Source organism: Octopus sinensis, linkage group LG6 (genome assembly GCF_006345805.1).
Source record: "Octopus sinensis linkage group LG6, ASM634580v1, whole genome shotgun sequence".
NCBI classification, from domain to species: Eukaryota; Metazoa; Mollusca; class Cephalopoda; order Octopoda; family Octopodidae; genus Octopus; species Octopus sinensis.
Window position 1 is genome coordinate 93,531,969 of NC_043002.1, and position 13,072 is coordinate 93,545,040.

Below are 13,072 nucleotides of genomic sequence, written 5' to 3' on the forward strand. Positions count from 1 at the left end.
TGATGTCATACAGCTCTTAATGTTTGATGTATGATCCTCCACATGCAATAACCTTGCTTAAGCATTGATCCATTGAATTTGTCAAGGTGATGATATTCTCTTGTGTCATGCTTTGAACAGCATCTACAATAGCATCCCAGGTGGAAGCTTTACTTGGAGACTGCTGTCCATATTGGTAAACATGCCTCTTCAGGACAATCTACAGGTTCTCATTTGGGTTTTAGGGGAACAAGGTGGCCACTCCATCAAGCGACCTCCAGAGAAGCGTATTTGCTGCAGGTATTCCTCAGAATTCTTCGCTGCATGAGATGGGGCATTATCTTGCATTAAGACCAGCTTTCTCTTAAATGATAGTTTTTGCTTTCTGAACCATGGTTGGAAATTGTCCTTTAAGAAGGTAACATGTTTTCGATGTCACCTTAATGCCATCTGGGACTTTCCATGGCCCAACCATCATACCATCAACGATGCCAGCCCAAAGTATGACTCCACCTCCCCCCACCCTGTTGGCATCTCAAATGATGAGGATGGTTCCTGCTGATGGATACCCAAGCTTTACTCCAGCCATCTGGTCCGTCAAGAGTAGCAGGCATTTGTCAGTGAACAGAATGTGCACAGATAGGTGTTGCCAACAGTCAGTGGGAAAACAGCTGGTTTTGAATGAATATGTTTTTATCTATTGAGAAGACGTTGATTTCCCTAATAATGTGGTATGCAGTATATACATATATGTTAGCATGCCAGGCAAAATTCTTAGTGGTATTTCATTTGTCCCTATGTTCCAAGTTCAAATTCCTCCAATGTCAATTTTGCCTTTCATCCTTTTTGGGTTGATAAAAAAAGTTCCAGTTGAGAAATGAGGTCAATGTAATCAACGTAACTGCTTGTGGATAAGAGTTTAAAAACTGCAACCCTCTGCCAAGCCATGTCAACCCAATGTGACAGAGTAGGCTCATCAAACCAGTATGGTCTCAGACTCAGCTTTGCAGCCTGCACACTAGACTGTGGTTGATGGAGAGAACGTGCAGAGGCCTTCATCTTATAGTGGACTGAACATAGTCAATCCAGTCCAATATAATCCATTCTTATGTCTTATCTGTGGACTTGACTTTAAACTTTTGGCTGCATTAAAGTCTCATAAGAGACATAGACAGCAGAACTAAAACAAAAGTTTAAAACTATGCTGTCAGACCCTTGTATGTTGAAATCAACAGGAGAGTCCATTATACGTGTGTGTGTATGTGTGTGTTATATAAAAGAAATATAAAGAGCATGCATGCACACACACACACATGCACACACAAAGACAAACAGCAAGCTGGCTGGCTGGCTGGCTGGCTGGCTAGCAGGCTCAGGTGTTGAAGATGGACCAGTTCTCTGTAGCTTCTGACAATTTTAACCTCACAATATATACAAAAGAGACTGGTATATAAACCATCTTTTCACTTTCATCAACTACTCTTCTATATAATTCCTCTTAAAATTTTCTATTTCTTCATTGCAGAAACAAATTATAAGTTTACAGAAACCATCGACGAATTAAAGAAAAGAATGAGCAGTATAGAAACAGAATTACGAAACAGAGTAAGTTCAGATTCCACAGTTTTGTTTTTAAGCCAAGATAGACAAGTTACAAATGAATGTTTATAAAAGTCCTGATAGATTAGCTATAGAATTTGGTAAAATCAGGAATGTAAGAAAGTGGGTGATGATCTGCTTTAGTTATTAGTCCATAGAAAAATTCCAGTAAGAGTTCAAATGCTTTGGTCTCTTCTTTCTCGCAGTCTTCTTTACTCTCCAGCAAAGTGTGACATAGCAAAGACTGACTTTATTCTTCAGTTTCTCAATAACTATCAAGCTTTTACAGAGCTCAGCAATGAAATATTGCTTCCACATGTGGAAAAATCTTCCTGCTATACACACATAAATCTATGACCACATAACATGAAATATTGCCTGATTGATTGTTGTGAAATCACTAACAGATATACTCTAACCTCTGACCCACAGGCATGATGGTGTCTCCTCTCTATGCCTTCCATGCTCCTACAATGACCTCTGTGCCTCCAAGCCAGCTGATCTTGTGTCACCTCCATTCGAGCACTCTCAATTCATTTGTGTTGTCTCCTATCATATTGTCTGTTCGTAGCTCTCACATTAACCATTCCACATAATTCTTTCATTGGTTACTATTATTTTGGAACATCCATCTCCACTGCTAATTAGGTCACCTACATAACAAAAGCCATTAACTACTTCTAGTGAGCCTTCCAGGCATTTGAGGAAATCTGTTTCATGTGCATTCTTAGTGCTTACTGCTCCTGAGCATCTGCCATATACAAAGTATATCTTCTCTATTAGCCTGCCGGTGATCACACATCTTTCATGTGTCCATTGTTTACATTGAGTACATCATATGGAATTTCTGTCTACTTCCTTTCTGTATATCAAGCATCATCATTTCATCAATAATAGCAGAGTACTGTCTTCTTTCCTATTTACTAGAACTTTAGTATTTGCTAAGTTCACTTTCAGACCTCTCAATTCTACATTTGCTTTTACATCTGTAATTTGTTCTCTTATTCTGCTATGGGTTTAGTTACAAGAATTAGGGGATCTAGTTTTTTTCATTCACAAAATATGAATTTTTTAAAAGGAAGTAAAACATCTGCAAATTGGCTATAATAATGTAGCCTTCCGGTCTCATTGCTTTGAATGTATGATGTTGTGGAGAAAAAAAGTTACAGATGTTTAAAAATTGTAAAAACTATGTATTTATAGTCAATAGTGAGACAGAAATTTTCTGTGTTTAGCAGAGCAGTGTCAACTTTGAGGTTGTACCCTGTGAAATTTATAGTTTAGCATCTGACCTGTTCATTGTAGCTCTCTAAATAAACAGAAATACCTAAGAAAATCAACATGTATCATCTTACTGTTTCTCTTGCTTCTTCATTAATTGTATTATTTCATTATTTTTTTTAATTTGTTATATTGATATATTTTCCTGCATGTGTTTAATTTATGTGTATTTCAGTATTATGTATACCTGTCATGTATTTGTGTACATTTATGCATTCATATGTGTGTGTGTCTGTCTCCAAAATTCCAAAGTTGAGTAATGTTTTCATGCTTCGATTTGTAAACTATGATAAGAATAACACTGGTCAACAAAGAATTTGTCCCAAAGAAAAGAATACCTGTATCTTATACGTTTTTGCATGCAGAATTCAAAAATAATGTCAAATTGTCTGTATCACCCACAGTTTCTCCGTTCCACAACATCCCTCTCAGTTCCTATTACGTGGGCTAAATTTCAGTTAAGTTGTTGAAATGGGAAGCTAATGGTTTAAAAAATACTCCTAATTTAAATTTTTATGAACAGAATTAACTTAGTGAAATCATAAATCCAGCTATCTAAGTCAATGAGTCCCAAAAATATATGAAATGAAAAATATATAAAAATACTAACACACAGAAGCACAGAAAAGTATATAATATACTAACATACAGAAAAAACAAAACACGCAGGTGAAAAGAATCTCGTGGTGTGAAGAATCAAGTGTGAAAAATCAACGTAGATAACATTGAACCACAACACAATGTGTGGTTGTCATGGTAACAAGCTACTAATGCCATGCTGTCTATTGATTGGCTAAAATTACCCAAATTTCCCAACTTTAATTCCAAATAACATCAGATTCTTTAATTTACAAGATAAAGTAATTAGTTGATCATAATCAAAATTCAAAGTTGCATTGATTGAGAGCAATCTGAACAAAATTAAGTGGGGCTCATTTTGCAAAAGAGAAAGACTAGATCTGAAATAGGTCATCAGTATATAGGAATTCCCATAGACAGCTGATCTTAAACTCTTCTGTTATATCCTGGAGGACAATGATAAATAGGAGACTGAAGATTGAACCTCGGTAGCCCTCTTCTTGTATGCTAAATTTGTTGCAGTACTCATTGCTAACTCACACCTTGCTGCCTGTGCCTATATACGTGATATGATGGCAGTCACAAGTTGCTCATTTAGCCCTAGTTTTTACAGCAGTCACTAGATTACTGAGTGTAGAAGCTTGTCAGAAGTCTTTCACAGGTCACCATATGCTACGTACAGTGGCTTATGTGTAGCTGAATACTTCATACTTCTTCTACAGTTGTCTCACTCAGCAGAGGGTATTAGTAGCATTACTTCTTGGCACAAGCCCAAGTTGTTCCTCATCTAAGCTAAGTCTTTTTCTAATCAATTACAGTATGACTCATTCAATAACTTTCATAACCTGGTTCATCAATTTGATACCTCTGTAGTTTTCTCTCTCCACTGCATATCATTTGCCTTTGTAGTAGTTGACAGTGGGACTATTACACCAATCACTGGGCATGATATCTTCCTGCATTAGCTAATTGATTTTGTGTATGATTAGCATGCGACCTATACCTTGCCAGATATTTTCAGCTTAGCTATAGTTAATGTCCAGCTGTCTTCTATACCTTCCTCTCCTTAAAAAGCTTCTTCCTCTGTTGAGTCTACTTGATCCAGACCCTTTTTTTCCCTATAAATTCTCCTCATTCAACAGCCTTTCATAATAGCACTTCCATATCTCTTTCTTTGCATGATTACTTAGGATAAATGTCATACACTCCTCCCCAATGACTTTTCAGTTTTCTCTAGTACACTAGTACACTAATAGGCACGAGCATGGTTATGTGGTTAAGAAGTTCACTTCCCAGCTCTGTGGTTTTAGGTTCAATCCTACTATGCAGCACTTGGAGCAAATGTCTTCTACAAAATAAAACCTTGTAGATGGATTTAGTGGGAGGAAACTGAAAGAAGCCCCTTGCATGTATGTGTTTGGGTATGTACTTGTGCTTCCTTGTCTTGACATTGTATGCTTATTGTAAATGAATGTCACTGTCGTACAAGTGGTGTCTTTCATTTGCAATCTTCCATGAAATCATGTCCAGCTGTTATGCTGTTCGTGATCAAAGGAGTGGAACTGATATTACCTTATTTAGAAATATGTGAGAGTTGGTGAACAGAAGGACATCCAGCTGTAGAAAATCTGTCTCAACAAATTTTGTATGACCCATGTAAGCATGGAAAAGTGAACATTAAAATAATGATGATGATGGCTGTCATGCAATGATGAACATCTCATGTGCTTCATTATATATAGTAGGACCTCTTAATTTCTGGTTCAACTATAGTCAAATGCTTCTGACATCTACTTTCTAGCTACTTTGTTTTGCTCTTTGCTTCCTCCTTTCTTCTAGTCTTTTCAAGCTTGTCTCATAGCTTTTATAGGTCTACCTGCAATTTTTAATTATAATCTTTATTATGAAATGTAAACACATTTTTTTATATCTCTTTCTGAGCAGAAAAATATTTGGGTTGTTCAGATGAGTTTCATTTTGTTTGTATATTTTAAAGATTTCACCAAAAAGATGGTATTATGTTTATAAAAATATTTCTTCTATTTCTTTTCTTATAGAAATTGAAATTATCTTCAAAAGTCTCAGATCGAACGACAGAGAAATTGACAAAAAAGCTGATCGAACATGTAAGTGGAATATATTATATTTGTTATATTGTCTGTGTGTTTATGAGGGTTTAAACTGTTACACAGCACTCTCTCTCTTTTCTCTATTTCTGTATGTATGTATATATATATATATATCATCATCATCATCATTTAGCGTCTGCTTTCCATGCTAGCATGGGTTGGACGGTTCAACTGGGGTCTGGGAAGCCAGAAGGCTGCACCAGGCCCAGTCTGATCTGGCAATGTTTCTACGGCTGGATGCCCTTCCTAATGCCAACCACTCTGTGAGTATAGTGGGTGCTTTTTATGTGCCAGACAGGGCTGGCAAACGGCCACGGTCGAATGGTGCTTTTTACGTGCCACTGGCACGGGGGCCAGGTGAGGCTGGCAATGGCCACGATCGTATGGTGCTTTTTACGTGTCACCAGCATGGAGGCCAGTCAGGGCGGCGCTGGCAACGGCCACGATTAGATGGTTCGCTTACGTGCCACCGGCACTGGTATCACAGCTGCAATTTCCAATATATATATATATATATGTATAAGAGAGAGAGAGAGAGAGAGAGAGAGAGAGAGAGCTGAGAATTCCTGCAAGATAACTTGCTAAGTACCACAGACCAAATCTGTGGCTGGTGCAAAGTCCCTTCTAGACCTAGAGTAATATGGTGGTGGAACAATACTGTAGGCAGGGCTATTAGAGCAAAGAAACAGGCTTGGAAGGCCTGGAAGAATTGGGGTAGCAGGAGAATGTATCAGATAGCCAAAAGATAAGCTAGGAGTCAGGTATATATAGCCAAGTGAGTAGCAGAAAAGAAGTTTGCTAATGTTCAATGATGTGAGGACCAAGTAACTGAAGTATTTCAGATTGCAAGACAGTGTGTAAGAGAAAACCATGGTGTCATAGGATACCTTGCTTCTGAGATACTTCATTATTTTACTTTAAAACATTATAAAACTGACTGGGAACATTTGATGACTGCCAATGAAAATAATGAAATAAAACCCTAAGCAAGCATGACTGGTTCTCTAAGGAAGAAGAAGAAAAAAATGCCATCCTATCAAATGATTGTATACTGTCTGACATGCTTGGAGTATTCCTTTACAAATCTGCTGTATTCTTTTTCAATATTTTCTCATTGACTCTCTTATGTTGTCTTATTTTCAGCTGGTTTAGTAATCAATCCCAAAAGGGTTAAGTTACAAAACTAAGTGTGATGTGTCAACTGTCAAAAAGTAATAATGGTTTTTTCTGAACCAAATACTTTAAAGTATAATTGTTAGCTTATACTTTTGTCATTTCTGTAGTCTAAATATAGTTTCTGATGTGAATGTTTCAGAGTGAGTTGTTGAGTTGTTTCTGTTGTTAAGTTGTAGTTGTTGTAAGTTAAATTTTACTTAAATATATATAAAAAATTAATGATTAGAATAATTAAAGTTTAATTAACTAATTCCAGTTGAGAAAAAAACAAACAAAACAAACAAAACAGTGAATTGAAATTGATCAAAAATGGAATAAAGTCAGGGGGAAAGTGTATCTGATCTTCAAAAGTATGGGGACAACTATGGACTGATTAGATCACCTTAGTGTGTCTAACCAAGGCTGCAGTTCTTAGAATGACAGGAAAGATATATATATATATATATATATATATATATATATATAGTTAATCCAAACATGAAAACACAACAACGCAAGGACATAGAACAAATATAGTATTATTGGACGCTCAGGAAGGAAGGAAAGAGGGAGGGTTTAACGTTTCGAGCGGAGCTCTTCGTCAGAAACATAGGAAAAGGAAAAATCCAAAGAAGGGAAGACAGAGGAAAAAAATTGCCAACGGTACACACGCGGTCACATTTTGAATATATATATATATATATATATATAGATCAGTATGTTAGACATAAATAGGATTTTTGTAAGTGAGCCTAGATATACTTGAGTAGACAAGAATGTATGTAGTGATTAAAGTGTTTAATATAATTCCCAGGTGTAGCAATGTTATGCTTTTAGATTGACATTTTGAATGGAGATGTTGATGGTAGCAGCTGTTGTTAACACAAAGGTTTTTGTGTAGTCAAGTAATTGATTTATTATTATTTATCTTTTACTGGTTTCAGTCATTAGGCTGTAGCCATGCTGGGGTATTGCCTTGAAGGGTTTAGTCAATCAAATCAATCCCAGGACTTACTTTTTAAGTCTGGTACTTATTCTATTGGTCCCTTTTGCTGAACTGCTAAGTTATGGGAATATAAACAAGCCAACACTAGTTGTTAGGTGGTGGTGGTGGGTGACAAACACAACACACACATACACACACTCATACACACACACTGAATAGCCTATTGTTGCCAGGCAATTTTCATAATAGAATACCTTTATTTCATTTTTTCTTTATTTCTTGTCAGATTATATCTTCCCTGACAGAAAGACCTTTTGATCAGGACAGATTTCAGCATGATTTGGAACAATTTATAATGTCTTTAGGCAACATGGGTCAACTTGACCTCTGCATCTTATCCAAGCACCCAAAGGACCCAACACTCAGACAAATACAGGAGTACGTCCTCATAAATGAAACTTCCCCAATACTAAATAGGAAATATACATAGTAGATATCATACTCCCATACCCACAGTTTACACAGGTAGAGTAGAATAGTTAGTGGGCTGTTATGTAGAGGTGTCATGCAATGGGATTGAACCTAGAACAATGTATATACCTGGTTTCACTGATTTATTCTTATAAAAATTACGACTCCTCAAAGTGCTCAATCCCTCCCCACTTGACCCTATATGGTGCCCACTCGACATTTACTGTGTTTATATCATATTTAAAACCACTGCTCATTAATAAATTGCTTTTTAATAATTATGGTTTTATTTTCAATTTTTCATTATCTAGCAACGAGAAATAGCACGACTTTCTGGTAGCTTGGAGTTTAAATTGAAAGATGGCAAAAAAGTATATACCTTATTGATGTCTACAAATTATTCCCGTGAAGAATGGAAAGAAGCCATCATTTCTTTAAAAGATAAATGTAAGTTCTGACCCATCTGTTATTTCATTTTTGTACTCTTTTAAAATATTTTAAATCTCTAAACTCTAAAACTATTTAACACATTCATAATAAGTATGCCATTCTATTTTGTTTGACTGTACAGAAAAAAGGTAGACACTACATGGTCACACAAGCTGTTAAAAATGGCAGCCAAATCTCTCTTAAATCATATCCTATCATCTTAAAAAAAAAAAAGCAAGTATATTGGATAATGTAGTCTGGATATATTATGTCTAGACATAAGACAGGATAATCAAGGCTGAAATGCTTCTGATTATCGGTCTACTGGATAGGGCTGCTCTGGGCCAAGCAACAACTTTTATTGTAAAAAGCCATTAGCGATATGTTGAAGCAGGTGCATAAAACATACAAAAGTCGGGGTACAGATAAAAGAACTTCCTTGCTTCTAAATGAGTTTCCTGCAATCATAATTATGACTACAGTTATATTCCTAATGTATGTATTGTGTCTTCTGTTTATATAACTGAACGTGTGTGTATGGACCACTCTTATAAATATCATTGTGTTTTCATATGATCTGTGCCATGTAAAGAAAGATAACATTAGTTACTGTGTGTGTGTGTGTGTGTGTGTGTGTGTGTGTGAGAGAGAGAGAGAGAGAGAGAGAGAGAGAGAGAGAAAGAAAACATATGGATTCAGCCCTATACAATATGCAGTTTTTTAAGTTGTTTGGAGCTGAATCAAACTGTACTATATGAAACTCCTACAAAATGTTTTGAGTGCCGCTTTCTTTTGTTTGTCCACTCACTCACGTATGTGTGTGTGCATATGTATATATCATCATCATTGTCGTCGTTTAACGTCCGCTTTCCATGCTAGCATGGGTTGGACGGTTTGACTGTGGGCTGGCGAACCAGATGGCTGCACCAAGCTCCAGTTCTACAGCTGGATGCCTTTCCTAACGCCAAACACTCCGAGAGTGTAGTGGGTGCTTTTACGCTCTCTGAGTGGTTGGCGTTAGGAAGGGCATCCAGCTGTAGAAACTCTGCCAGATCAAGACTGGAGCTTGGTGGTGCAGCCATCTGGACCAAGCTGCACCAAGCTTATGTGCCACATAAAAAGCACCCAGCACATTCTGTAAAGTGACTGGTGTTAAGGGAGCTCATTCAGCCATAAAAACCAAACGAAATCAGACTGAATCCTGGTGCAGCTCTCCTGCTTACCAGCTCTGGTCAAACTGTCCAATCCATGCCATCATGGAAAATGAACATTAAAGAATGAGGATGATAATGATGATATATATAATATACTGTATTTCTTTCTTCATTTAGCTTTTCAAGACTGTAACTACACAACATCTGATATCCAGCAAATAGTAACAAATTGTAAAAAGGTAGGTTTCTCTTTGTTCTGCTATTATTCTACAATATCAGGTACTCCTTCTTTACATACTTGTTGATTAATCTGAACATTAAAGAGAGCTGCTATATGGTAACTTGACCTGTTAGTAATAACAACTATATTTCTCTCATCTTACATATTACCATCTTGAAATAAGAAGGGGGCATTCACTGGATAATGTAATTTATATATGCAGTGGCTGAGAGAAGGTAGGAACAGTCATAACTAGAATACTTTTTAGTCATAGGTTTATACAGTTAGTCATGACTTGTGGCTAAACAACAAAAGCAATACCAAAAATGTTCCAATTATCATTGCTCTTACCAACGATATCCCTATCTGTGTCGTTGTCATTCAGCTTCTTATCACCGTCTTATTGGACTGAGGCATGTGGAATTAAATGTACTACCCAGAGCCATAACAAAATCTGTGTAGGAAATTCATTTTTGAAGAAACTGATCTATAAGTCCAACATTACTTTATTTACTCAATCATTTTAATATACCAACTGAATATTTTTTTTGTTTTATTTCATTTACATAGACAGTGGAGTATAGAATTAGATCACCTAACAAAATACATTGTGGTATTTAGTTAATCCTTTGACATTCTGAGTACAACTCCTACCCAGGTCAACTTTCTCCTTCATGCTTTTGAAGGTTAATAGAATAGGTGCTGGTGAAATACTGGAAGTTGGATTGATTCTGTCAACTTTATTCTATCCCATCATAGCAACAGTCAAGTGTCTGAAACAAATAAAAGAATAAAATAATTTAAATCATGTGAATTAAATTTTTAAATTAGTTTCACAACAAACTGATCCTTAATACTGATTTAAATTCTGAATTTTAAATTCTAGATACCTTTTGGTGAAAATCTTTATCTTGCTACATTAGGGTTCTACGAAGCAATTGCCCCAGCTCCCCTTCAGGGTTGGCGAAAGCGATGTGGTGGACAGCGAAAAACCTGGCTGATGACAGTCAAGGCTGATCTGGAACCCAACCTAGGCCCCCATATCTACAGCTTTTGCCGCTGGAATAAGGAGTGGTTGGAGATCACGTAGTTGTTAGCCTCAAATCGCCAGACCTGGTTGGTGTTTGTGAGCGATGCAGCATTGAGGATGAATGAAGCCAGCTCAACCCACCCCGGGTGAATGCTGTCAAGTCAAGTCATTAGGGTTCAACTCATCTCTATCTAAATTCTCTTGATACCATGTACCAACCATTTGTAATTAATATAGCCAAAAGCATTTCAATCATGAAAGCCTAATTCAGATTGAGGCTGAAATCCATTTCTGTCAGTACAACGCATCCAATGAATAAATGTGGAAATATTTCAAAGATTTTCCTAAAATTACAAGACTCCAAGTTTATGAAGTTTTATCTTTTCATGCAAAAGTCCACAAAGCTTAGAAAGTTTTCTTTTTGTTTGTGTGATAAGAAGTTTGCTTCCCAACCACCTGATGGGGAAGTGTCTTCTACAATAGCTTTGGGCTGACAAAGCCTTGTGGGTGCATTTGGTAGATGGGCACTGAAAGGGTCCTGTTATATATATTTATGTGTCTTTGTGTCTATATTTGTCCACCACCATCACCATTTGACAACTGATGTTGGTGTGTTTATGATCCTGTAACTTAGTGGTTCAGCAAATGAAACCAATAGAATAAGCACCAGGCTTTAAAAAAATAAGTACTGGGGTCAATTCATTCAACTAAAAATTCTTCAAGGTGGTGCCCCAGCATGGCCACAGTCTAATTGAAACAAGTAAAAGAAAAAAGATGAAAGCATGTTAATTAATTTTTAGAAATTGATTTTTGAGTCTTTATCTTATTTTTGTTAATGATTTCAAATCGTTGTCTGATATTTCTAATGATTTTAAATTCATTTTTAATTTTTGTTTTTCTTCCATTTTTTTCAGTTACCAAGCATAATCAACACAGTATTTTCACAGAAAGGTAAACAAACAATCCCCTTGATGAATTTATCCAGTTTCATTGTCAAATAATATTTAAGATTTGATAGTAAATATTTAATAGTAAATTGTGGGACAACCTTTCACAAAGATGTTATTAGTTTCACACTTCAAAAAATAAAAAAAAAAGGAGAGAGAAAGAAAGAAAAAATTGGGGGAGTAGGTACATAAATGTTAACATTTATGTGTCTGCTCCCCTATTTCTTTTATTTTAATAATCAATAATATGTTTAATATTTTTAACATCAAATTTATTAGACAGAGGAATATATTTTATAATTGGAATATTGTGTACAAGGAATGGGATGTCTCCTTGCTATTTCATTAATTTAATTTTATATGATTTAATATTAAGTACTTAGTACCTTGCTGTCATTATCCTAATATGGCCACTTAATATGTTATTTTTTGTATTTTTAAAGTAGAGGAACATCTGTTTGGAGGATCCTTGTCTGTGACTCTTCATGAACTGACTGGCCTTGATGAAGTTTGTGGTAAGAAATGGTTTCAAATTTTCTCTTCTGTAAATTCATTCATCTCTATTGATGAAGAAATTCTTGCAGCTGAAATATTACAAGATTATGCAAGTACTTGCTAAGACATACAACTTATCCAAATTTAACATCTTCATTGTAAAATGTTTGTCGACACAGTTTTCCACTTGTTTTCTCACACTCTGGTTACTTACTTGTCGTGACAGTTATTTGACAACTTTAATTTCAATGAATATTAGAGGATGTTGTTTTTAAACCTTCCCCCAAGTAATTTTACTCACTAATCAATGATTTGAATATTGTTTTGTTATTTCATATGAACTAAACTACAGCCATCTATTAAATGGAGATTAAAGTAGCAAATTGGTTAATTTTTAAGAGTATTGAATGGAATGTGTTTTTGACTGTCTGCACTCAATGTTAAAATCCCGCCAGGGTCAAATTTGTCTTTCATCTTTTAGGGATCAATAAATAATGTATCAGTCCAGGATAGTGGCTTAGTGAAGTTGTTAGAGCATTGAATGAGGTACCACCATGTATTATCTGTTCTGATTCTTTGTGTTCTCTCTTCAAATTTCACCTTCCACTCTCACCAACCTTTCTCTTGGCTGAAGACCAGCCCTTTCAGGCTCAGCTAA

The 13,072-nt window shown here is 35.9% G+C and overlaps 1 protein-coding gene across 6 annotated transcripts in view; it reads left to right on the forward strand.

The window, feature by feature from the left end:
• The window catches only part of LOC115213490 (active breakpoint cluster region-related protein), a 236,511-nt gene that overhangs the window by 204,071 nt on the left and 19,368 nt on the right, over positions 1-13,072 (forward strand). For 5 of the 6 annotated variants that reach the window (XM_036504165.1, XM_029782485.2, XM_029782489.2 and 2 more), the window contains exons 13-18: positions 1,505-1,584; positions 5,496-5,564; positions 8,451-8,586; positions 9,900-9,961; positions 11,887-11,923; positions 12,363-12,434. In XM_036504165.1, coding sequence (XP_036360058.1) covers positions 1,505-1,584; positions 5,496-5,564; positions 8,451-8,586; positions 9,900-9,961; positions 11,887-11,923; positions 12,363-12,434 — 456 coding nt within the window. The remainder of the gene's footprint in view (positions 1-1,504; positions 1,585-5,495; positions 5,565-8,450; positions 8,587-9,899; positions 9,962-11,886; positions 11,924-12,362; positions 12,435-13,072) is intronic. The other variant, XM_029782487.2, reaches the window with a different exon arrangement.